This window comes from Channa argus, chromosome 19 (genome assembly GCF_033026475.1).
Source record: "Channa argus isolate prfri chromosome 19, Channa argus male v1.0, whole genome shotgun sequence".
Lineage (NCBI taxonomy): Eukaryota > Metazoa > Chordata > Actinopteri > Anabantiformes > Channidae > Channa > Channa argus.
Genome location: NC_090215.1, coordinates 1,127,286 through 1,154,129, shown reverse-complemented (window position 1 = coordinate 1,154,129; position 26,844 = coordinate 1,127,286). Strand labels below are relative to the sequence as shown.

The 26,844-nt window shown below is 39.4% G+C and overlaps 2 protein-coding genes across 5 annotated transcripts in view; both read right to left on the bottom strand.

Moving 5' to 3' along the window:
* Positions 1 to 210: 210 nt before the first annotated feature.
* gjd4 (gap junction protein delta 4) lies at positions 211 to 7,219 on the bottom strand. Its single transcript, XM_067486376.1, has 2 exons — positions 5,256 to 7,219; positions 211 to 5,107 (listed from the first exon to the last, which is right to left on the bottom strand). Exons 1-2 carry the CDS (start codon positions 5,317 to 5,319, stop codon positions 3,900 to 3,902), a joined length of 1,272 nt encoding a protein of 423 aa, XP_067342477.1. The 5' UTR covers positions 5,320 to 7,219; the 3' UTR covers positions 211 to 3,899.
* A 786-nt stretch (positions 7,220 to 8,005) lies between these two features.
* Positions 8,006 to 26,844, bottom strand: part of ccny (cyclin Y) — a 38,789-nt gene continuing 19,950 nt past the window's right edge. The window contains exons 2-12 of one of the 4 annotated variants that reach the window (XM_067486377.1): positions 22,229 to 22,303; positions 20,214 to 20,234; positions 18,931 to 18,965; positions 18,740 to 18,763; positions 18,180 to 18,280; positions 18,020 to 18,055; positions 16,997 to 17,054; positions 16,533 to 16,652; positions 13,835 to 14,001; positions 11,703 to 11,865; positions 8,006 to 11,226 (exon numbers count right to left, since the gene is read on the bottom strand). In XM_067486377.1, coding sequence (XP_067342478.1) covers positions 11,110 to 11,226; positions 11,703 to 11,865; positions 13,835 to 14,001; positions 16,533 to 16,652; positions 16,997 to 17,054; positions 18,020 to 18,055; positions 18,180 to 18,280; positions 18,740 to 18,763; positions 18,931 to 18,965; positions 20,214 to 20,234; positions 22,229 to 22,303 — 917 coding nt within the window. In that variant the 3' untranslated portion in view covers positions 8,006 to 11,109. The remainder of the gene's footprint in view (positions 11,227 to 11,702; positions 11,866 to 13,834; positions 14,002 to 16,532; positions 16,653 to 16,996; positions 17,055 to 18,019; positions 18,056 to 18,179; positions 18,281 to 18,739; positions 18,764 to 18,930; positions 18,966 to 20,213; positions 20,235 to 22,228; positions 22,304 to 26,844) is intronic. The other 3 variants (XM_067486379.1, XM_067486378.1, XM_067486380.1) reach the window with 3 other exon arrangements.

Here is a 26,844-nt window from a genome sequence, read left to right as displayed (position 1 = left end):
CACATGTTGAATTGTCCTTGACCAAGATGCTGAACACCAGCTTAGTAGCTGCCAGTGAGTCTGCGTAGTCGGTGTGTGAATGGGTGAATGAGAAGCAGTGTATAGCGTTTACAGTACCAATAGGTAGAAAAGCGCAATATTAGTCCAGACCATTTACATAAACACATTTAGAAAAACAAAGAGAATGATTTAAGATTTTATTGTGCTTGAAACATTAGTTCTTCTCCTAAACAACTTATTTTGCAGATAAATATTTTTTTCTTAGTTTGTACTTTATAACCCCAACAATACATGCATTTATGCTTTATTAGACTGGACAATTTAACAATTCAGTCTTTGTTGCAACTGGATGACACACACGCAAATGCGCACACACACACAAATACAAAGAGACAGAGAGATACAGAAACCGCACTAAGAAGAGACGAAGTTCTTTAAATAACAGCCACTCTCCACAGCCATCATTCTTCAGAGCTAAAGTTGGTGCCTTGCTGACACAGTGTTTTCTCTAAAGAGTTGATCAAGTGCTTTGACTACGTCATCATCCGAATCCTAATCTACCAAAGAAAACCTGTCAATTCACTGTACTGTCACAGAAACAGATGTAACCAATAATGTGCTAACACTGAGGTCACAGTGAGAGTACACAGGGTTCTCCAGTGTTTTCATCGCTCCCTGGACTGCTTCCCCAGACCAGAGCAGAATTACTCACGGCCATCAAAGTGAACCGAGAAAGCTCCTTTCAACTCTACCACTGTCTGCCAGGGCCATTCACAGGCATTTAGTCCTCTGTCCTTTGACACCTCATCTCTGTCTTTCTTTTCTGTTTGAGGTCACTGATCAAATATGTTGTAGTAAATGGTAAATGCTCTGCACTTATATAGCACTTTTCTACCAATTTGCACTCAAAGAACTTTACACTGCTTCTTAATTACCCATTCCCACTAACTCACACACCGATGGGGGGAGCTGCTATGCAGCTGGCCAACACTCACCGTGAGCAACTAAGTTGGGGTTCAGTGTCTTACTCAAGGACACTTTGACATGTGACCAGAGGAGCCGGTGATCGAAACAGCAACAAACAGGCAGTGAACATTTCCATAGCACTTGTTTGGCTTTAGTTTACAGCCAATCAACTGTACAAAATGACAGACTTGAGGACAGACTCCTGCACATTTTAGCTTAGTATGTGTCTGCAGCTGGTTTGAAGTTTGGGGTTCAGCTGATGTACTAATGGAAAGCCACAGGAAAACCACATGATATCTGAGACAGGAACCCCCCAAAATTAAGAAAAACGATCGTAGAGTATTCATGCTGTAAAAGCTCTACTTAACATATAGTGAAACTGAGCATCTAATCCTTTAATAGTTTAATGAAGGACTTATGTCAGTTAGAATCATAATTTATATGCACTTGTGGCGTACAAGTTTGAGAGGATTTTCCATCAACCGCAGAGTTGGTAGTTTGATTCTCGGCTCCTCCAGTCCACTCTGGTCGTGTGTGTGTGTGTGTGTGTGCGTGTGTGTATCCTTACTTTCTAATTACAGCAGAAAAAGTATTAAAAATCGAATTTATTGGGTCATTATTATATATATCTATCCATGCATTATCTGTAACTGCTCATCCTGTCCAGGATCCTGGGGCATTTGAGCCTATCCAAGCTCATCCCCACAAGATTCAGTGTCCAACCTAGACCGAGCTTCAGTCTATCTCAGGGCCAGCACAGAGGGACATACACAGACAGACAACCATTCACACTTGATTCACACCTACGGTCAATTTAGAGTCACTAATTAGGATAACATGGCATAACATGTCCTTGGACTGTGGGAGGAAACCTAAGGGAGACACAGGGAGACCATGCGAACTCCACACAGAAAGGCCACAGCAGGCAGGTGCCCTCAGGTATAGAGATAAAAAGGAATAATCACCTGAAAGTTCCATAATCTAATCAAATGTAACCCAACCCTACTTTGATGAAAGAAGTTGGAGCTGTGTGTCACCTCCCCTCAGTCCTGCTTTCACACTAAAGACTGGGTGTATAAAGAAGGTGCAGCATCACCCCTATGAAAGTCAGTGTGTGGCTATAAGTGAGTTAAGATACAAGGCTGGGAGCTTTTGTTGTCACCTTCAAAGAGACCATAAGAGGAGAAAGATCAAGAGCTATCTGTTTTCACATGGACCAGCCTCTCAGCTATAGAGGCAGAGATGAAACAGTGATGTCACTGATTTACTGTGGGAATCGCTCACTGGTGTGTGTATAGTCAGATATACCAGGTTACACTGCTGCCAAAACATTCCTGGCAACATTAAGCTAAGAAACACTGTTAGCACAGTTACTGTATTGTCTGCGACTGCCATGTGTCACACTGAGGTGCGGGGGTCCGACACACAACAATCTGACCTTTGATCAAGGTGAAACCATAGCCACAGCACGCAGTGTGCAGATACTGTACCCTGAAGGGGGGACAGGCAGGGCTGCTCCTTTGCAGAGCTCCACTGGGCTCTATTTCTAAGTCTCAGAGTGTGCTGAGCCCCCTATTCCTCCAAAGCGTCATGAGAACCTAAAATAGAGTGACAAGCTGTCTCCATAAATACAGAGACCCTAAGGGGAATGTAATTACTTTGTGAGCCTATGTTGGTTTTAGGTGACTGCATAGTGTCCTTCACTTCTGCAGGAAGAATCCTATTCCTTTCTATTAGGCCTTAGCAAGATTAGTGTCTGTCATGTTGGCCTAAACCTCTTCACCCAAACATCCAAGCAAAGGCTACCTGAATCCACCGTGACCCCCATGACCTACACACAGCAGACTACGGTTGTGTCATATAGAATGACTGTGGTCAGGGGGTGGGGGTCTGTGGATGTGGACAGGTCATGGCCTGCCTTTGTTTATGGACAGTGTGTCGAGGGGGTGGGGGCAAAGACAACAAGAGAAGAAACAGGTGGGCTGCACTCTTTGAAATTCCAAAGGTCGAGGTCTGCTCAAGGACACTTTAGGCTCAGTGTCAGTGTTCAACATAGGAGATCATCAACCCATGAGAGAATTATTTTTATTTTGCATTAGAAGAACCCAAAGTCCCCTGAGACAATGGGCCCTACCAAAAAATCACTTAGTTCCTAACTGCTCTGAACAAACTCTAGTTGTTTCTCTCAAATTCGTGAGTCGTCCTGGTCCAGACCTGCCAAACCTGTCTGCAGATAGATTAGGCCTACACGTCTTCACAGGGCTACGATGCAGGTCAGTGTCCACTATCATGCTCTGTTCTAACAACAGTGTAACATCACCTACTGCAGCTGGACTATTCTCTGCTCTAATATCTCAGTGTCATTTCTTGACCTCGTTACATATTGGTCATGGAGCACGTTGGTGTCACACTGCAGCAGTGCTCAGATCAAACCTTCACCGACACATATACTATTAACATTTTCTAATAGTCTTCTTCTGCAACCATCTGTTTCTGCTAAATTGTCATGAGCTGGTTTGTTATTTTTTTTTTATAAACAAAGCTTCATTACAAATGGAGTGGAACAGGAGCTTTATATGTCAATTTTAGGAGGGTCAATTATGGTAACTATCAAATATCATAGAGGCACAGCTGCTTGTGAACAGTAAAAAGTCACTAAAACGTCCACAAAAAGCAGATTTATGACATGCTTGTGAAGTGAAGAGAGTTATAATGTAATGAATGTGGCCTGGAATGCTCATATGAGCAGGAGAAACTTCAGAATAGACTCACAGAGATGTTCTTGCTTTGAGGTCCAACCTAATCTGATGACATGATAAAGATCACAGAGAATATGATCTTGCCCCAAGAGTCTAATATTTATTATTGCTGTTTGGGATCCTCCTCAAACATTTGTCCTACTCTCTTGTTCCAAAAGAGCCGACTCTGTAAGGTCAAACCCATTCTGACAGTTTCTCCTGGCCATCATCACTTGTCTGGAGCTCTGCGCCATTACCCAGCTGCACCTGGGTGTACTGGCCAACCCTTCTGGTTGCAGTAACTGTGGAAATGTTAGTGACGGGCACCACCAACCCCCCGGAGGGCAGCAAATGGTCCCGTCTAGGTGGAGGTGGTGGTTTAAGCCGACTGCGTTTGCTCACACAAATGGACCTTGGTGTCCCTGGTGGCTCTGGAGGACATAGAGCCACTTCACTGCCATTCCTGTCCAGAGCCTCTTCCTGGGAAACAGAATAACCATTGTTCCCATTGGTGTTGCACCCTTGAGGTCGTGGAGTGTGACAAAGAGAGAAGTGATTCAAACAAGGGGCTTCCTCACCTAAAGCAAACACCTCCCCTCTGCAAGAAGCATTGCTTTCTTGCCTCTTCCGGAAGATCACTGGTTGACCTGCTTCCTGTTCTAAATCCTGTTGAACCACAGAGGCATTTGGCTCAATGCCCCTGGAGGGTCCTCCAGCTGATAGGAAACAATTGTCTTCTTCATATATCTTCTCCACCATCATCTTCCTCCTGCGCTTCTGCCTCACCGTGTGCTTGATGGCACAGATGAAATCCAACACATTCAGGAAAAGGGACAGAGCAGCCAAAGCAAGCATGAAGTTGAGCATCACAGTCTTCTCAGTAGGCCTGGAGATGTAGCAGTCCACTTGGGTAGTGCATGGGGGGTGCTGACACAGGAACCTCCTGGGGATGTAAAAACCAAATAGATAATAGTGAGCTGCTGAAAACCCCAGTTCCAGCAGAGTCCTGAACAGCAGATGTAGGATGTATGCTCCTGTGAAGCACCAGGCTCGACCTCGCTGCTCAGCCTCCACGGGCCTCTTGCTAAACAGCTCCTGGCGGATCTTGAACAGCTGCATGGCTTTGACATGACCAGAGGAGTTTAGTTCCACGGTGAGACGGTTTGACACCTTATGGACCACATAGATGATAAAGACGATGTATGGGAGACACAAGGTAATAAGCTGTAAGAGCCAGAAGCGGAAGAGAGAGATGGGAGAAAAAAGATCATAGCACACGTTGGCACAACCGGGCTGAATGGTGTTGCACACAAATCGCTCCTGCTCGTCCTGGTAGAGAGGGTAGCCAGCAAAGAGAAGCATCAGGATGCGGAGGAGGAACATCACGGTGAGCCACATTTTCCCTGAAAGCAAAGTTTATTAGAATTTGAAATGTGCTACTTTGACAGAAATGTGAATGTGGCTCAAGTAGTTTCCTTACAGTCTCATGCTAATGCTACAATATGCATATTAGTGCAGAAACCAGCTCATCTGTCAGGGAAGTAAACTCACCCATCAAAGTGATGCTGTGATTGACCGAGATAAAAAGGACCTCAGAGACACTTGGTCCAGCCATGCTCCCAGACTCAAAGCCCTCAAAAGTCTTCTAGTCCAGATGAGCCAATAAAGTCAGGGAAGCCAAACGGTGACTGGAAGGTTGTTGGCTCAAGCCTTCTTTATCAGAAAGGCAGTTAAATCCAAGAGGACGTCTCTCTGTTAAATGACCCTGAATCAATGAAGGTTCAAATAAAAAGTTCCAGTCATTCCTTCCAACTGTTTTCTACAAAAAGCCACAGTAGCTTCCAGAAGTGTGAGTACCTCAGGGTGGATAGACACACAGTTTCCATCAGCAGGGAGAGACTCTCAATCAGCCCCCAACAGACAACTGTTTGTCCTCAGACAACAGAAGACAGGAGTGAGCCCCATTGTGGGTCTATTCTTAACACGCTTCCAACAGCACGTTGCTGTCCTGGTATTGCAGAGATATTTTTGTGCTGCAGGTCGTCTTTACACGAGTGTAACAAGCCTCCTGGCTTACACCCTCTAAATTGTCGTATGAAGTTCTCAAGAACAACGACAAGCTTGTTTTAACTACGAGCCCCATAATAATACATCGTTATTTCCTGCGTATCATCCAATAATAAATCAAGATAACATGTAGACATTCAGACCATACATTTGCTCTCATGGAGTATAAGTAGGCAATAAAGTGTATTTTCAATAAAGATAAGACCATGTTTAAATATTATTCAGAAGTACAAGAAAAGTTTCTAAACTAAAAATGTGGGTCTTCAACAAATACACGTCATAGAGCCGAGTTCCCCACTGACATTATTTTACAGGGGAGAAATCAGATTCTCACATTCTGCATCCACCTTCTCTTAAGTGTGTTGGTTCCTAATCTCTAAACAGTCTGATGATCAATAGCACTCCCACACTGTCTCATCAGGACAAAAATACATCAGGCATAGTAAGTAACTAATAAATTATAATATATTATTATGGATTAACAACATATCAGTACATAAAGAAGTTAAAGTCAGCTCCAACATTACCAGCTATGACCATTTTGTTTCCCATTTAACCTTTACTTTCCATTAATTACCATAAGTTGTCTTTGCCAACATTTTCAGCTTTGACACGTTGTCAGTTAAATTGGGAAAGTAAGTATGGCATTTGTGTTCTTAACAGCTTCACAATCATTAATGTTTATAACAGATTTGATTAGTGGAGTACTTGTACTTTTTCTGAGCCTCTACAGCATCTTTGTATCTTTAAGTTGACAGCCTGCAACTTACCCAACATTTGGAGCAGAGCCTATAAACAGTTTATCCCCCTCGTTATCAACCCCGATATAGTTGGAAAGCTGGAAAAAGTTTAAATACGGAGTCTGTTAAATATTTTATTATTTATTGATGTAGAGAAAACCCCTGCAATCAACTCCATCGTAACCTCCCTTAAAAAAAAAACACACACACACAAAATAAATCTTAATCCTAAATAACCTTGACTTCACCCTTGCTGACCTAATGTTTTTTTAGTGCACACACTCACATTTAACATTTAAAGAGAACAATGTGAACACTAAAATATAAAAAGCATAAAGACACTTGACATATGTGAGAGCATGTCTGCACTAACTGATCTGTTCAGGCTTCTAGATTTGCTCACAGCATCTCTTTATTGCACTGAGCAGATTTGTGCAGCAATGACCCGAGAGCGGATTGAAATGCAAATGAAGGCTTGTACAGAGGGTTAAATGTGTCCCACGGTGACAACACGGCCAAATGTAAGCTCTGAATTACTAGTCGCTCAAGCCATTTAAACACTGTGCTACGGAGTGTAAAGCATGATAGATCAATGAATGGTGTGAGGTCTCATAGTATAAATGCACCCTGGGTAAAGTGGTCCTTTTTAAACAGAACAAAAAACATAGTCCAGGTTTATTGCAAGGTTTAAAACTTTAATTCTTGCTCACATTTCTCTAAACACTGCTTCAGAAGAGAAAACATAGGAATAAACTTTTTGGAAATCATAATTAAAAACATTGTGAGAAAAAGAGACGTCTCAGTTTGGCAAGCTGAGAACTGACTCACCAAAAAAAAGGAAATGCACTTGGAGTAACAAGAGAACACAATACAACCTGTGGAAAATATGAATGAATAAAAAAACAGACAAAAACCAAAAGGTCATAGCTACAACAGTTGATTTGACATTAGCAAAGGAAACCGTCATGATCAAAGCTAAAAATTCTTAAACCAACAACTGATAAGTTTAGATTTAAATGAAGACAAAGGAAAAACTCTATGCAGAGGTAGAGTTCAGTGCACGAGGCTATGACACACACACACACATACACACACCTGGTAACCAGCCAACAGGACACCACAGGCTCTGGAGGAATTGTTCCAGCTTAGGAGTCACTGACAACAGTTTGAATTCAGTAACGCTTTCCTAATGATACAACTTGCACTTTACTCGAATGACCAAGCAAAACAACAGCATTTCTTTCAGAGTCCTGACTGCTCTTCATATGCTTCACATGTAAGAGGGCAGAGTGAGAGCAACACTGTGGTCCTTCAGTTCTAGGTGACTTGCAGTTCTGTCTTTTCCTTCCACCTGCTGGTCAGGGCTGGACCAGACTGAGTGAGTCTCTCAAAGCTCAAGAAACAATATAAATCCTGCACGTGGAGGTTGCAGATGAAATGCACAACATAAGCATGAGGTTTGAAGATGGGTGCAATGGTTTCACTTTTGAAAAAAAAACTTTTTTGAGAACTGTATTAAAAAGCTGTTTTGATTCTTTTCAGATGTGTACAGGTAATGTCTGAAACTTAAAAGTATTTTTAAGCATTAAAGGAAGGATAAGGACAAACGTGACTGTTGTTGATCATAAGGCAAACAACCACAATTAGAAAGTAAAGAAACGGGACTTCACACTATAATTGACCAAGGTATCCTCACAAAACTAGAATGAACTAAACAAATTCAACTCAAAGATGCTGTAGATTTACAGTTACTACATCACTGTCCTAATTCGGATTTAAAAAGCAACAAAAAAAGTGGAAAATCAGGAACTTATTTGTTAATGGGAAACTTAATAGTTAGAATTTACAGTAAATTAAAAAAAAAAAAAAAAACCCTGAGACCCAAAACTGACAAAATGCCATACAGGGTTATCAAACTAATTTGTGAAATATACATTTTGGCACACATTTATCAACCTTTTTGCTCACACAAGTGTATCTTATTCCTAGATTCCCACTTTTCATAAAGCTTGTGGGTTGATGAGAAATCTTTCAGTAAATCAATTTCAATTGATTTAAACTCAACATTTACTCACATGCATTTGCCACTTTAGGTCACTCTACTCTCTTTTAAGACAAAAGAGTGTATTTTCCCCTTGTGGGGAGAGGTAGTCTATCTGTTGAGGACCCGCAGGACAGGTCTAGAACCAGTCTGTTCATACGAGCAGTTCTTGCATGAGGTCTAATGAACACATTTTGTTTTTTATCCAGCTACCTAAGCTCAAGCAGGGTATGATAATCAACCACTGAGCTATAACAACACGCCCAAGCTCACGTTAACGATGACCCTGCACTAGCACTACTCAAGAAGCATTGGCAAAATTTGAAATGCAGTGGGGAAATGAAGATGTTGTACAGGTTGCCATAGGAACATGTTGGAAAGCCCAAAAATGAGTTAGCATCATTTTACTTCTGGTTCCCTTCCAGAGACATTTTCATATTTTATTGTAGGCCTGAAAATGTAACAGTACATGACCCAGTTGTGATTTTAAATTTTTATGTGTCTTTTTTATGGCAGTTGCTAACAAGTAGCTAAATAAAACTACAGAGGTTGACTGGACCACACCTCTATGTATATTTACTAATTTATTAATATTAATCTTTTTTATGGCCTTTGAAAAACGATGACACTGGCAGTTGACTGAGCTACGATCTAGACCTGATCTAGATCAGGCCATGCTAAGAGCAAGGTTTAGTTTATAGCTTAATAATAACCTTTTTAGTTGCTGCAACTGTATTTAGACTTCAAAAATTAGAAGTTTGGTTTATCTACGAAAATTCTCTTGCTTAACATATTTAGTATCAAACTTTAGTTTGTCAGTAGAAAAAAACCCATTGGCTTTTTGTCAAGGGCACTATAAAATTCCATAGGTAACTTTATTTAGCAAAATCAAAAAATGTAAAAAAATGGAGAGAAAAAATGAAGACGCTAAAAACCACAACTACAGTATATAAAGATACAGAATGGGCTCAGTTGCATTTTGGACTTGATGACCAATTAATACATTTTGTCAGTTTCAGGGCTCCTTTTGTTACTGAAAAAGGCAACACATGATCAAATAAGCCTGAAAAGTATTGGATTATCTATATACCATATGCAGTATGTAACACATAATAACTTGGCATTTTCTGCAGTGCAAAACATCATAATAAGAGACTAGAATTCTTCAGTGGTGTCTCCCATTTAAACCTTAATACTTCTCATTTCTCTTTAATTGATTTGTCAAAGTAACAAGTAATCACACATATTTACCACTGTCCCCCTCCTGTGCAGTAAAAAAATCAATATAAATATTCTGACATCTTTTTTTGTTTGTTTGTTTTTGTTGTTTTGTTTTTTTTTTTACAGTACGACTTCAGTCTACAGATCTGCACGCTGGCACTGTATTTACACTGTACAGAGACATTTTAGCAAAAAGTGTACAATCTGTATTTTAGTAAGCAGTGTTTGAATCGAATCATCACTTCATCATTCATTTAGGTCAAACCCCGAACAACACCAACACAAACAACCCTGAAAAATCACACTTTTTTTGTTGTTGTGATTTCCGAATGTTGAGATCCCATTTGTGCTGTTTGCTTGGAAGTTTCACTTGATTGTTCTTCCAGTAGAAAAAGGAAGTCAAATGTTTGAGTAGCTTATTACAGGCACCACAGGTCAGGACAATGGCAGTGAATGAAGAACACCATAAGCTCTACAGTATGTTTCAGAGTAGTGGACCCTCACTTACCAGTTAGCCTTCTCCCATAGTGCACATGCTTTATTGTGGTCGATGGCAACAACAAAGCAATGCGTGAATATTGCTTTCAGTAAATCGCTGGATCTAAATAGTGGCTAGATGATCTGTCTGGAAATTGTTCTCTAACTGGATTAGTACATGTTAAACTACTGTGCCCTTGAGCCGAACACCAACTTCAGTTAAATGGCTGTATGTAGGAGAGCTGAAGAAATGTAGTCCAGTTTCAAGTTAACTGTGAAATGTACATGTTTCTCCTTTGTATAATCTTAAATCTGGTAGCTTAGGGAGGGGCATGATGGGAATGTAAAAGAATATGTAAAGGACAACTAAATGGTAAAATACTTTTTTTTTTTTTAAATCACAGGGATGTAAATGATGGGCCCCCCCGACCCTCAGAGATAATTAAGGAATGCTGTCGCTGCAATCATGAATTGTACTTCACATTAAACTTGCTCCTATTTTCGTTTACTTGACTCCATCTTCACAAGCTGTTTTTGCGGCTGACCTCTTCTCTTCAAGATCAAGGTTTCATTCCAACATCTTTCACTCACACACACGTCAGTTTGGTTAAGCTCAGCTCCATTTGGTTCAGCGCAGGCAGCCAGTGGGACTTGTTTTATGTACAACAACCAGAGAGGGTGCAGTCACTCTTGTAACACTGCCAGATTGTTTGTGTGTGTGTGGCTTTGTGTGTGTGTGTGTGTGTACAGTGAATGTGTGAATTCCAGACAGACTCACTGATCCACAGGACTGCTGCCCACTTGTTCGCCTGTTCACTAGGCAAAGACAGAGTAACTCTCATGCCGCTGGGGGCCAGTGTTAGGAAACAATGGCTGGACACCACCGCACCACCGTCAGGTTGTCTGCACTCACAGACCGCTTCTTGGCCAATTTCCTCAAATCCTTGTATTTGTCGTCACACAACCGTGAGATGGCCTGAGGGTCGAATCATAGAAGAAATGAAGAAGAGAGGGCACAGTTTCACAGACAAAAGTGACATTATCGTACAAGTTACTGATGCTGCATATACGGTTTAAAAATGTAACATGTTTAGCCACTTTTATTCAGACTGAAGAAGCTGCTTGGATAAGTAGCTGAATGCTTCTTCTAACCAAAAAGAAAAAAGTCCAGTTGACAAGACTCAATCTTCAGATAACCAAACCTGAGAATCTTCACTGACACGAAACATGGTTTTAGCTTCACCAATGAACTTTATTGTGTAAGGAACTTGATTGGTTAAAGTGTCTCTATAGCTGTTTGTTATTTCATCATGTCATATACATATTAAAGTATAATAAATGACATTTTAATTTAGATAAACAAATATCAAACTACTATAATCTTTTTCTCAGAATTGTTTTGTAGGACTTGAATCTTAAAATGTAAATGTGCTTTGTTTGTTCACTATTCACCTCTAGTTTCTGAGCCTTGTCCCTGCTGAGTGGTTCCAAGGGAAAGCTGAGGTTGTTGGCCTCGGCTAGGGAACGCAGGTCGAAGTAATATTTGGCATAGACGCTGGATGGCACGTTGATGTTGAACTGCAGCAGCTCTAAGAATTGACGCTCCAACTCATTCCTTTAGTGGAAAGGGAGAGAGTGTGTTAGCTTGACTTTCTTGAGGAAAAACAAGCTCATAATTATTTATGGGCAAGTTGAAATCAAATAAATGCAATTAGTCCATTGTAAATGAATTTCTGTGTAATGTGAGATGCCCTTGAGAACGTTCTGGCAAATGCTTCACAAAACACAGATAGTGGCTGTTATTACCACATATACAGTACCAACGGACAAGCACCGAGTAAATCCCCAGTACGCCCACCAACCATAAGCCTTTTCTCCTAATTAAAGGGAACAATATCTAAGAAACACTCTAAGCAATGTGAATTAAACTGAATATTAATCCCACATCTTGAAAATGCTATTGTCAAATGTTGCTGCATGCTCAACAACTCTGTGATCCCTTCTGCAGCACGACGGCAGCTGCTTTTATCTGTCTGAATTTCATTTCTTTTCGGTCATGAGTGATTTGTTTTGCATTATACCTTCCACTACCGCTCTCTGCTCGAGCACATGCAGCAACACACGAGCTAAATTTAGACTCTACCATAACCAAATACTCTTTTTTTATCTCTCTATTACACTCGTTCAGCTATTCTCATCTCATCATTGTTTTTCTGTTTCTGTGCTCTGCATAATTCCTGACAAACTCCCTTCTACAGTGAAGAGGTTTCTACAGCCCAGGTTCCCGTGCAGGGGTTTACAAAGACTAAAATTGTTCCACAGAAATCTCTGATCATACGCTGAGTCACTGTTCAGCGACCTGCCACATGAGAACACAGCAGAAGCACGGACAAAACTACTCTGAATGGAAAGTCCCAAAAAGGTGGATCCCAGTCAACCGTCTGTGTGACTCTGAGCTCAAGGACAAGAATTTACAGCCACTGGTGCAGTGGAGCGTTAAAGCAGCTAAGGTCAAAGGTTGTGGTGGCATCGTGTTCCTGCTCAGAATAATCCAGCCAAGATTCCAGTGAATTTGAGGTGGATGTGGTACAAATGACAGAGTGGTGGATTACACATGGCAATATCTAACTAAATATATATATATATATATATATATATATATATATATATATATATATATATATATATATATATATATATATATATATATATATATATATATATATATATATATATATATTTTTTTTTAAATCCTTTCTGTTAGCACTTTGATTTGATGTTTATCTCCTTGACTTAGATTCTTGCTGCCTTGTACCTCACCTGTAAGTCGCTTTGGATAAAAGCGTCTGCTAAATGACTAAATGTAAATGTAAATGTAAATCTCCGCTAAAGAATTTGCAGATGTACAGTATGTAATTTAAAAATGTTTTCATATGCAGTCTTAACTGCATATGAATACCAGTGTAACAACTCTTTGATTTTTTTGAAATGCTTGTTGTCAATAATATTTAGCAGCATAATTCTTGGCCCCAACAAGATATCAACTGTAAAATGTTGATACTGAAAACGAAGAGTAATGGAATGTTGCATGCAAGTTCTCTTTTCAGTGCAGTTCTCATGTATAATAGTCACATTTCTAACTACTTTTCTAAAAATCCTTCTCACAGATTGGCATTTCAAGTTCTAACAAAGTATCTTGTGTGGCTGTAGGCTTGTCCATGGGTCGCTAAAGTATGAAAAAACTGATTGTTGTGTCTGGTGCATACTCCCGTCAGAGAGGCTCTGACACGGTCCACTGTGGGAAGCATGTTTGACCCTTTACCAACAACAGGTAAAGTTTTGAGAAAAGTTTAATTTCCTTTTGCAAAACAATACGTTTCTTCACGTTAACGTACAGCACGTGGCTGAGTTCTACATGCTTTTATATTGTTTTGGTCATTAGAAATGCATTGCTTATGATCAGTATGTGTTGGAGGAACAAAGGGTTGGAAGGATGAGGCGAGACCAAACTGACCTGAATCTACAGGCTTCCCTATCACGTGTATTATATGTGTAGAGAGTGAAAAGTGTTTGCATCAACTCACATGTCTTCCACAGTGATGTCCTTGAGAATTTGGCAGTAGTCAACATTCCAGACTGCCTGGTCATCCCAGACCTTGGATGCTAGGAGAATGGCTCCCAACACTATACGCTTCCAGTTGGCAGGAGAAATATTGATTTCAGCATAGGTCAGGAGCCTCTCCAGATACACCTGAGACAAACAGATGTGACATGATTAAATATATCTCTGACGAGTTTTTCTTTCTACTCCTTCAAGCCTAAACATTTTAATTCTAAAAAAAAAAAAACATGCTGCATGGAATCACTAAACTATGCTTTACCTCAGGCATTTGTGAGCCGCTGCAGCTTTGGAGCTGTGCGTTTTCCCGTGTGCAGCTACTGGTTCTACCAACCTGCCTAATGTTTTGTTGTTTCTTCTTTCTTTTCTCTCTCCACTTTCTACTGACCCCAGATGGTCAAGGCAAATGGCCCCCCCAACCTGAGCCTGGTTCTGCTGGAGGTTCCTTCCCTTTAAATGGAGTTTTTCTTCTCCAGTTGCTTAGGGGCTTGCTCTATGGAGATTTGTTGCGTTTTGTCCTATACATCTTTATAGTCTTTACTTTATTCTGTACAGTGCATTGAGATTACTTTGTTGTGAAAAAGTTTCATTGAATTGAATTGTTAATGTGAAAACCTGTATGCGTTAGCTTATGTAAATTTCCAATTTTAAGACAATGCACTAAAGATAAGCAAGACACTGACACGATAAAATGATATTTATTTTTATTCCTATGTCCCTGATCCTACATTTATTCACCCCATGCTCAAAATGTCTACATCCCTTTCTATAGTTAGTTTACCTGCATCCTCCACATCCAGGTAAAAACCACAAAAACAAGATGTCAGAGGCTGTTGAAATTCATCTTCCCTAAAGCTTGCTCATAAAATATCAATGTGGCCTCCATCCTTCCACCTCTAGTCCCTTTTCCAGTTATCTCTTTCTTCTTCATAGCCAGACTCCCCACTGTGTTCTAATCACAAATCAAGTACCTTACAAACTGTTTCCCTTAACTCTGAGCAGCAATGACTTCATGACTTTCTCTATGAATAAAATTGTAGCTATTAGAGAAAGAATTCACCAGATCCTCCCTTCAAATATTACAGATAGATTTTCACGTACAGCAGTGATAGAATCATCGATAAGGCCTCAATCCCTCTTAGACTGCGTTTTACCCATAGATCTCACTGAGCTAACTTCAATTATTACCTCATTTAAACTAACCTGTGTGCTAGACCCTTTTCCAACTAGACTGCTCAAGGAAGCTTTACCCTTAAGCAAATCCGCACTAGAATGAGGAGAAGACACTGGATTCAAAAACACATTTGGACAGGTTCCATGGGGGTAATTGTTTGCATTATTCTAAGTGTTTTCAACATTGCTGTCCACTTACAGAAGAAAAGGTTTTAAGAGTGAAAAGGCCAATCAGATTGTTCGCTCTCACCTGTTAAAGTAAAGCTTTAAAGTTGTTTACCAATCATAAGATGGATCCGGGACTGTCTCCGAACTCCATGAGAAACAGTCCCGAGCTAGAAGACTGCAAGACATCAAAGACTGTCTAGTCATTCAGTTTGTCGCTGTGCTGCTTTAAATATTTAATCATGTTTGATGAGTAACCAGACTTTCAGTGAAATAAATTGTCATTACAATGTTAGAATGTTACAATGTCACAATGTGTTGTTGGTTGCGATGTTCTCAGCAGAAATTCCAGCCTTTGTTTGGAACTGATCAGCAGAATTGAAATTCTGTGTCTCTTAAGGGTCCTGGAGTCTTGGCAAGTACAGTAGTGTATGTAGCAGGAATTAAACAGATCAGTCTCATATAGGATCTCAAGCTAAAGCCCAAAAGCCGGTGACACCCCAACAAATGAGCTTTTGGCCTCGGAACTTGTCTTTATTGATAGTGCACCTGCAGCTGTAGGTTTACAATTATTCATAAAATTGAACAGACTCTACCAAGATATCTCAACCACCTTAACTATGGCTAGGTTTACCGCCTAAACCACACCAGGATTATTCAATACTGAAGGTGTCCCAGATCCTACTGTGGGAATGTGGGGGGTGGGTTGATGGTGGAGTAGACAGACCATGTGGCAGAATGTGCTATGTGAGCATGTGTAAGAATTGGACCACCTCAACACATGGGCAAAGACAGAGGACGGAGACACAGTCACAGATAGACTACATCATTGTAGTGCATGCTTTGCATTTACTGTCCTTACACATCAACATATGCACCTGCCTTTGCATCAAGTTGACACATTTGTACATCTGTCAGAAAGTACAGCAAGCACCTCAATACTGGGCCACCAAAGCAGCCATATTAAATCTGCATTTCCCAGTTATGGGAACAACTTTTTCAGGCACAGTGATGAACAAAGGAGAAAGACATGTTTCTAGGCAGATCAGAGGGTGACAGGGACGGGGATTATACCCAACTCAATACAGCTGATAAAAGTTGCAAAACTATATATAAAAAAAAAAAAGATTAGGAAAAAAAAAGTACAGAAGTGAAGATTTTTAATTGTTCAAGATGAAGAAATTATGGTACAATAAAAAAAAACAATACAAATAGGAAGGCAACAGGAAGACAGCAGTCCTTGTCACTTGAAATGGTGAAAGAGAAATAATGATGAAGCAATACTCCCTCCTAGTGCCTGCACTGAAAGACACACATAAACTCACCAATGTGACAATGGCACATTCAGCAGTGAGCTGTGCAGCACTGAACAGCGTCCTGACAAAGCGGTAGATCTGCTTCTGCTCAGGGTCGTGTTTGTCATAATCACCAGGAACCTCCAATTTCTGCAACGAACATAGCATGAAATCAACTATTTTGAAGATACCTTATTAGCATTTGATGTGAATGTTTATGAATACAGAATTACATGGTGCTAGTGATTTTTAAGACATGTGTATAAAGCATCAGGCACAGTATATAAATGTTTCCATTGAAAACCTGCAAAATGACACTGAAATACAGTGAAACAATCCAGATGGCTCCTGAGATTACTAGATGGATGGAGCACAATCTGATCTACACGGACTTATTTGCCTATCATCAGCTTGTGCAGTTTGTCTTGCTGAGGAATCCTCACAGCTGTACAGCTTATGCATAATGGAAATGTATCTTCACCAAAAGACCTTACTGAGAGCGGATGCAGTTTCTCATCAAAAATGTCTAGCAGCATTCTTCCGTCGATGTCTCTGGAATAAAAAACACAAAGTACAAGACAATATTACAGCAAATCAAACAAACAAACAAACAATAATCATCATTTAAAATATGACTTCATCTGCAAAGTATTTTCCTATTTAAAGATTTTATGGGCAATTATCTTTGCTTCCAACAGCTGTTTTACATCAGATTCCTGTCAGTTGTAAAGATTTAAAGTAGGGGACATTCGACCTTATGCAAGATCATTTTGGTATATATAGTTTTTTTAAATGCAAAGCACAATGCGTAATCAACATTTATAAACCATCATAAGCCATCAGCAATATTAATACCACTTGCTTGTTTTAATGTTGTGGTGGGTTAATGTGTGGTGGGTATGGTTCAGCTAGTATGGAGAACAGTCTCTTCACTAGAGTCAGTAGCTGTATTAGTGAATCCAAATCTATATTTTAATATAGCTCAAGAGCTTCTCAATAATGTGAGAGAAATAACTGCTAAAAATGCCTATGAAGAAAAAGGCCTTTTTTTCTTCTTCTTTTGTTATTTTGCTGTGGCAACATTTTGTTAGATGTTGTGGTAACTGTGAGCAACAAGATTTAACTATAAGGTTAACTACCCAAGATAACATAGCATATATAATATTATAAAACATAGAAAAACACATCAGTATATTGATGTTATGAACAATATTATTTTGCATAAAGTTTATTTTAGCCACACAGTATAGATTTTGTGTTTATTTTAGTCTCGTGAAGAAACATGTTTCTGTACGACAGGCCTGAACCAAAAGTCAATTCCTTTAGCTCTTTCAGATCTCACTCAATTCCAATTTGGTGCTCTTGCATAGGGTCAAGTATCAGCCCCTTTCAACAAGGTTATGTTTTTTTGCAGAAAGCATCTGAAGAACTTACAGTTCAACATAACAGAATTTGTTTCTGCTAAGCATTAGAATTGTGTGCTAACCTGAACAAATGGATGAAAACAGCTTTCCTACCTGTTCTTTATGTGGTAATATATTGCCAGGGCTACGCTGTAAAGAGAAAAAATAAATAAATAAATGAAAATTACTCATTTATCATCAAGTCACACTGTGGACTGAAATTAATTACTTCCACTTTCACAAAAAAAAAAAAACAACAACAATGTGAAATTACCATTTGATGGTGTATTTCAGGTTGGGCTGACTGACAGTACTGTCATCAAGGAATATGGTGGAACATGAGCTGTATTTCCGCCTCACTGTGCCCAGGTGATGCTGGAATTCAGAAATAACCAATATAAACACACTTATGCACATCAGTATCCATTTCTGTCATACCTGGACACAGCCAATGGGCCTCCAAACAGTTCTGGTGTCAGAATTTAGAATGGCTGCATGCGGGAATGGTATCGATGGTGGAGTAAATCTTGGGAAACTCCCAAACCCCATTTAGCAAATAGCTTTACTTTTTATTCGATTATTTTGTGGTCCAGTGCACTTTATCAAACTTGCATATTTTGATGAGATAATGCACAAAGATGAACCGCACACAAATGTGATGAATTACTGCCATACATTATAAACTAATGACAATGAACTACACCTAAACACAGAAGTTCTTGAAGGTTAATAAATATATAAAGATAAGACTGTAGCTGAAATCAGTGGGGTTTGAAGAAGTCAGAATAGTGAGAAAAAGGTTGGATCGATTTAAGGGTCATTCTGAAAGGTTACCTTGTTCTCCAAAATGTGTGTAAACTTGCAAAAATACAAGAGATTAAGATTACTGTACAGTCTGTACAATTATGATTCTGTATGAATCATAATTGTTACAATTTTACAGCTTGACCAAAATAATGGGTCAACATTTAAACAGTTAAACAGTCTATTCCATAACATCTTTTTTTGCGCTGTATGTTACTCACATGATTGATGTAAAGGCTCTTCCGTTTGTCTTGAACTGAAAGGTAAAGCAGAGTGTCAGGTGTCAGTGGTGTTGTTCAAGGTAGACACACACACACACACACACACACACACACACACACACACACACACACACACACAAAACTATCTAAGCATCAGTGCAGTACACACATCTGGCAGACAGGGAGCAGCATTTCTCCAGGGTTGATCAGTTCTCTATCCATATATTACAGGATTTAGACAGTATTGGCTACTTTCATTTTTTTTAAAAAGACTAATGCAGATTCAGCACATTCAGACCCTTTCAAGGCCTGTGGATGCTTTGAAATTGTCTGACTTTGAAATTGACTGAATACACTGCAAATTCTAATCTTAATTCTGCTTAAAGAGCATGATGATACTATATGTGTTTTATTGTGCTCTTCTCTGAGTGCCATATTTCACCATTCTAGCCTAAATAAGGCATGAAACACATAGTCGTGTGTCATTGCTGTGTGTTTGTGTATTCATATGTTTACTCTGATGTAGAAGACCACACAAGTAAGACAGAACCACTGGCAAAGCAAATGATGCAGAATGCAGCATCACACACCCACTGACATTGTGAGCGGTCTCCCACCTCTAACCGGCTACTGCCCCACCTCTCTGACACACAATGTTCTTTTTTTCTATATTCATAATTGTGTGTCCTGCTTTCTAGCAAAAAGCAGCAGGCTGTTTTTTAAATGGATTTGTGAAACTGTAAGAAAGAAGCCATCATTTCTGAACTCCACAATAGTTAGGACACTGTGTAAATGTAAATTAAAAAAATGATTTGCAAATAATTTGAAACCTATTTGTGATTACAAATAGCACAATAGCACATGATCTCTTCTTTTACCATCAAGTATTTAAGAACTGAGGAGAACAACTGCTTTAATTTTGAAGGCAATCATTTTTCCATATTCTTGACTGATATAGAGTTTCAGCTGTTCATCAGTTTGGGTCTTTCCTGGTTGTATCCTTCACCCCATTATGCACCAAATAAAAATGTTTTTTTTTTTAAGCTCAAATATGCTGACATGTCATTTCAGTAATCAAAGCAGCCCTGTCAACAATGGTGTATTTCCTGGGCTGACATGCACACAGTCACAAATGCACGGAAAACGTAATGACATCAGGAGTTTAGCAGTGAAGGCACAACCTGGTTACAAAAGACGATGTGGATTGATTACAGTAATACAATAAAGCTGAAGACTACATAAACACAAAGTGAGCATGATGCCACCTGCCTCCTGATGCTTACCTCTCTTGTTGGGCACAGCAACTGAAAAACACAAAGTCCAAGTTGTCTCCATGTTTGTTTGTGAAATGTATCCACTGTGTGATTTCCTGTATCAGTATTTATGTACTCTACGGCTTAATTTGAATTTAGAAAATAGGCCAGCAGACATTAACACAACTGACTTATAAGACTAATAAATAGAGGGTCGGCTCCTATTAATCTAACCTAATAATATCATTCTCTCTGCATCACATCTCAGAAAATCTGACAATAGGCAGCTCAATGAAACATTTCACATCTGTTTTATTGATGTATGTCAAATCCTTGCATTAATCAAACAGCTTTCTTTCCCACAAAGCTGGCAGCACATATTATCTCTTCACTGCATGAGGTTAAAATATGCAGGCATTTTTTTTTTTTTTTGCAGTTTGCTAGATATGCAATCTGCCAATGCTGCTTTTTTGAAGAACTCATGGCAGCAACAGGTGTCACATTTTTGAAGATCAATGCCAATAGATAAAAATGCATGATTACTGAGAGTTCTTCAGAGGATTGTTGAAAACAGGAGAATAAGATCAAGTAAAGTAGTAAGAAAATGTAACAAAAATAGAATAAATCTCTGCAACGGAGCTATCTGAATTCTGTTTGTAGCACCACTTATTCATTCTGTAATATACTGCACTTATTATGTACTTTTAACTTTAACACTGCATAAGGCATTGGCAACTTATTTAAATTGCACAACACATCTTCAAATGACAGGGTCGTAGACACAATAGATTCTGGTTGTATGCCACCAAGTAGGAACATAACTGAATATAACTACAGGAGTTAACTGTCCAAAACAAAAGGCCATCAGAAACAAAAACTGTGGGTGACAAATACTGGTAATTATTCATCTACAGCTAAATGCAGATTTACCAACCTTTTTCTGCAAACACTGGTCATAAAATGTGATCTGATCCTCACCAAACACGTAAAATATCAACAATACAACCAATAAACACACAAAGTGATTAAAAAAAAAGTCAGAAAATTCAGAAAACCAGCAATAACCTCAAGCATGTGATTCCGGTCGGTGTGGATTCAACCTGGTGGAATTTGGACCAATCTTCCTTACAAAATGGCTTCAGCTCAGCTATGTCTGGAGTGAACAGCTCTCTTGAGGTCATTCCCCAGCATCTTTATTAGATTGGGATCCGGGGTCTGACTGGGCCATTCCAAAAGGTAGATTTTGCATCCCTGAAGCCCACCTATGGTATATTTACTTGTTTAGGGTCACTGTACTGCTGTAGTACCTAGCTTTGTCTGAGTCTTAGCTTGTTGACAGCCATTCTGAAATTATCTTGTAGGACACCTTGATAAACTTGGAAATACATTTTATCCTTCACAAGCTGACCAGATCCCGAGGCAGCAAATCAGCCCTAAATCATGATGCTTGCACTGTATTTCCTTGTTGCGATTACATTTTTCTGTTGGTTCGCTTTTTATGCCATATGTAGTGCTGTTTCTTCTTCCCAATTCAACCTATGTTTCATCTGCAAGGTGTCCTTCCATGGTACCAACAGTCTGTACAACTGTCGAGGTAGTTTTAAACCAGAGCGCCATACTAATTTCATTGATTGGACTCCAGGATTGATAACACCTAAATCCAGTTGGCATTATCTTACCTTTTCCACCCTGTTAATGAGTGTGTTTAATAAAGACATGAAAGTTTTTGTTATACCAGCTTAGAAAAATTGTTTAGATTTGTGACTTTGATGAAGATGGATTTAAGACCTATTTATGCAGAAAACTGCAAATAGTTTTTCTTGCCACTGTTTACTGTATAAGTATTAGGCCTTCTTGGTTGTGGACTAAGTTCATTTATGGTACTTTCACAGGAACGGTTCCAAAATTACTCATCATTATTACCATACTGTTCATTTTGCAATAATCCATTTGCAACTAATAAGTAAGGGAATTCAAAAAATTTTGGTCGGAAACAAGGGAACCCCCCCCCAAAAAAGGGGGTGGGGGTGGGGGGGAGAACTCACCATCAGTCTGTGACTTGCTGAGGAAGATAGTGCTGGCCCGGGGATGATCTGATGGATTATACTCTATTGGCAAATCTAGGAATAAAGAGAAAAAAAAGTCAGTCTGACAGGCAGTACTATCGATTAATTCCAAAATGATTTGTATAATTATGTGAACTTCTGAAACAAAGCAGTTTTGCCGTCTGTTGAATAGTGTATTATTAGTAGCAGATGAGTCAAAATGTAGAACCCAAAAGTCAGAGACACAAGCAACTAAAATTACTGACAAGAGAGCAAAAAAGGCTGTCATTTAAGTTGCTGGATTTCTTTTGACAAAACTTTATTCAAGAAATTAAATATTCTACCAATAGAACAACAATGTTTGATAGACTTCCAATCTATGTAAATCTTTCATTTGGTGTTAAAAATTGTAAAATTGGCTGTAGGGGCCAATCAGCTCTCTCATACTAGACTACGCATAATAGAAAAACAACCTGTACACCAGCATTTTTTAACACCAATTTGTAAATGGATTCACTAAGCAAACAAAGCAGAAACTTATGGATTAGCTTTAGATCACTGCCTTTACACAGACCACCTAAGGTCGCAACAGAGCACTGGAAATTCAAGCATTGGATAATTGATTTTGAGTAACACTGACATTTGTACACTTGTCTGCCACATTCTTTCAGTTTGTAAGGCATTTGTCCAGAGACCACAGAGTCTGTGGATTTGGACTATATATATATATATTTTGTGTGTGTGTGTGTGTGTGTGTGTGTGTGTTATCGGGCCTGCAACATTCTAGCTGTGAGGTGGCAGAGCTACTATTGCACTAGCTACTGTTCAGTGTCTTGCTATTGCAATATATATAGCAAAAAATAAATTGCAGTGCCTAAATGTTTAGTACATAGTGCTTGAATTTTAAAATAGCCTAATGATGTGACTTGATAAGTTTCTGATGGAACTTTTTTTTAATAACATTGTTTCCGTTTGAAGGAAGCATGAATTCCAATTGTTATTCTTCTAAAATATTATAATAAATAATAAGGTAACATCTACAAAGTCAACTATCGTCTATACCTCAGAGGATGTAATGTAATATGCACATAAGCAGTGAGGGGTGGAGACCCCAACAGCAATTTCCTGGTTTTTGTGATGCCAGTAAAATCGGAAGGGACGGTTACAGGACCAACACCCAGATACCCTAATAGAGAAACAGATGCCATCAGATCAAAGGAGCAGACAGGCTGATGAAAATATGAGAACAAAGGTACGGGAAAAAATGGGAGGGGGGCAGTACATTGCAAATTATGCAAGCAAGGCTTTGTTGCGGTGTGCATACTCTTTTGAGCTACTGTCTTTTTGTGTTGGAGAGCCAAATAAAAAGCCCCCCTCCCCCCGCCACACACACACGATGGAGATGGAAATAAGAAAGTGATGAAGTAAAGATGGGATTGTGGGAAGCAGCAAAGATCAGTGAAGGAGATGTAAAGGTGGGTTGATGAAACTGCAAACTAATCAACTGTTGGTGACATAGAACAGTCTGCAACTACACAAACGTCCAACCAATCAGTCGCACAATACTGTTTAAAGCTGATAGTGTTTTGTGTGACATACAATTCCTTTACTTTCTAGTTATGGAAATGTTTAAGACAGAAAGCTGACTACCTAAGGACCTAAGAGGGTTTGTCTCTCTCCCCCCTTGTTTCTCTTTATTTGTCCAACCTGCAGCAGTAAAAAGCAGCCAATTTCCTGCATTTCAGGAACTATTAAGGAAATGATGTAGAGAGTGGCAATTACATATTGTTCAGGGAGGGAGGCTGAACAAAGAATGGAGGGATCTGGTCAGTGTGTGGACTTGACAGTCTAATAAGGAGGGTTGGTTCTGTTCTGGGGGAGAAGCTGGACCCTCGGCATGTTGTGGATGAGAGGAGAATGTTGTTCAAACTCCTCTCAATCCCTGACAATCCTTCCCACCCACTCCACTGCATGCTGGGTGCACAGAGGAGCACTTTCAGCCAGAGACTGATCACAGTCAAGTGCTCCACAGAACGCCACAGGAGACCCTCTCTCCCACTGGCTATTAAACTGTTCACGTCATCCCCCTCCTTCACTAAATTGTCAAATTGGACAAATAGTATTCATTTAATTTCATTTATTATTTTTTATTTAATCGATGTTTACTCATCTAGCCGTTTTTTTCCTACTTATTGATCAGAAGTTTGTACTTGTTCTTGTTTATTGTCTTGCTTGGGTGGAAGATTTGTCCTTTCTTTTCTACTTTTCATGTGGAGAGCAGCTGTAACAAGGCAACACAATTTCCCTATGGGATCGATAAAGTTGTTTGAATATTAAAACGCATGTTTTGTCTTCTATCATTTCCGTTCCTACCGAAAGCCAGCAGAGCACACACCTACAATAGGGAAAGTTGACAGACAAATCCAAAATAGGATCGTAATCGATTGCTGTTCTTCCTCTGGTTTTCCTCTAATAAATGAGTTCACTATTTCCTTCTGCAATGTCTAAGGTTCCATTTGAAGCAAAGGCATTTCATCAAGCACACTAATAAATCGTGGGCAGCTATGGGGAATGTGATATTTGCCACTCTCAGAGTTTATTTAATACAATATTTAACCGTAGCTCTCCTACAACCTCTGACTGTATCAGGCCATTTCGGTCTACTTTCCAGATCAAAGAGGATTTATGCGTTTCTATATAAATTCTGCAGGAACATTATGCTTTGGTATATGTGGTCTTTAGGAATTTGTGACTCCTAGAGAACAATAAAGGGTTACAAATCAATTTCTAATGTTTATTATACATAATTCCATTTTGAGACTTGTTAACCATCTAATGGGGACTTGAGCTAATTATTACTGACGCCAGGCAACAGAGACAATTTAGAGTCAACAATTAAACCTAACTGCAAGTTTTTTGACTGTTGGAGGAAAAAGCATTACCGGAAATAAATGCATACAGGCACAAGGAAAAATATGCAAACTCCACAAAGACAGGGCCCAACAAGACATCTGGCAGGTTTGAACCAAGGACATTCTTGCTGTGCAGTGAGATTTGTAACCACCACTTTCAATATTATAATTTATATTAATATTAACCTCAAACATCAACAGTTTTTTATGACTTGGGGTGAACATGGTTAATATATAGAAACTGAGAAAAATACTCTCAGTTCATTGCAGTTGAGGTGACACCTGTGCCTCAATTCTGAACCAAGAAGATTCTACAACATGCAGCCGACCCAGCTGCAACCACCTGGGGAGGAAATGCCTTTTATACTGCCTCTGAGCTGTGAATAAGAGTAGCTCTATTACTGTGGTTAATGGTTAGCTGGCGCCCTTGGCTTCTTGCCTTCTGAGCCTGTCATGAGGGTGGCTTTGGATTTAGCATCAGCCTCGACAGGAAGGCCTTTGGCCAGTTGTTCGCTGCCCTGCTGAGATGCCAGCCTGAGGGGATCCAGATGGTGCAGCATGCCAATGCCCAGCTGTCAACAGCATGCTATCAAAGAGTGCGCCCACACAATCGAGACAAGAAGAACACAACACATCGAGTAATAAAAGTGTTTGAGAAAAGAGCATAAGATGTAGCTGTTGTTTGAAAATAGCTGTATAAAAAGTAACAGTGTGTTGTTGCATTGTAGTAAGTTTGACACTGGCTGCTATTTTGTTGTAGATCAGATTCATTTTGTCTGTGCCACTGGTACCACTATTATTTGTTATCGTGTACCGTCCTCCAGTCCTTTATTCAGTTTTTGATTGAATTTTCAGATTTTCTATTCGATTTAGTGCTCAGTCATAGTAGTGGTTGACTTTCATGTAGATGCAGTAACTGTGTCAACACTACATTTAATTCATTTATTAGATTCAATTTGGTTTTCCCCAAAATGTGAATAAACCCACTCACTGTTTCAGTCACCTTAGACCTTGTCCTTACGTATGGTATTAAAACTGATAATTTAACAATATTTCCTCATAACTGTCTGACCATTTTCTAACATTTGAATTTACAATAATAGACTATACAGCAGTTAGGAAACAATTCCACTACAGCAGATGTTTAAGTGAAAAAGCTGTAAACAAATTTAAAGAAACAATTCTTTCATCATTTGCTTCACCATATCTCAATACAATGGCAAGTAGCCACCTTAATGACTGTAGCTCATTTGGTAAGGCAATTGACTATGGACCACAGGGTCAGTGGTTCAATCCCCGCTCCTGGCTATAAGTCGAAGTGTCCTTGTTGCTCCTGGTGGGTCAGGTGAGCACCTTGCATGGGCAGCCACCGCCATCGGCGGCAACATTGTAAAGCGCTTTCGATATAAGCGACTATTTACCATTTTTATTTTTACTCCTGCACAAGTAGATTATGTTGTTGACAATTCTGCAGCCTCACTACGTACAATACTAGATACTGTCGTCCCTCTGAATAAGAAGGCAGTAAACCAGAAGAGGTTATCTCCATGGTATAGTTCACAAACACGCAACTTAAAACAGGCAACACAAAGTTAGAAAGGAAGTGTCGTTCCAGAAATTTAGAAGAATCTCATTCAAAAACAGTTTTAAAACAGCCCTCTGTGATGCCTGAACAGTATATTATTCATCATTAATAGAGGAAAA

Excerpts from the sequence above, each read along its gene's own strand:
- gjd4 (XM_067486376.1), bottom strand. The coding sequence starts at position 5,319 with ATGGCTGGACCAAGTGTCTCTGAGGTCCTTTTTATCTCGGTCAATCAC. Across the intron at positions 5,108-5,255 it reads TCACAGCATCACTTTGATGG|GGAAAATGTGGCTCACCGTG; the intron begins GTGAGTTTACTT and ends CTTTGCTTTCAG.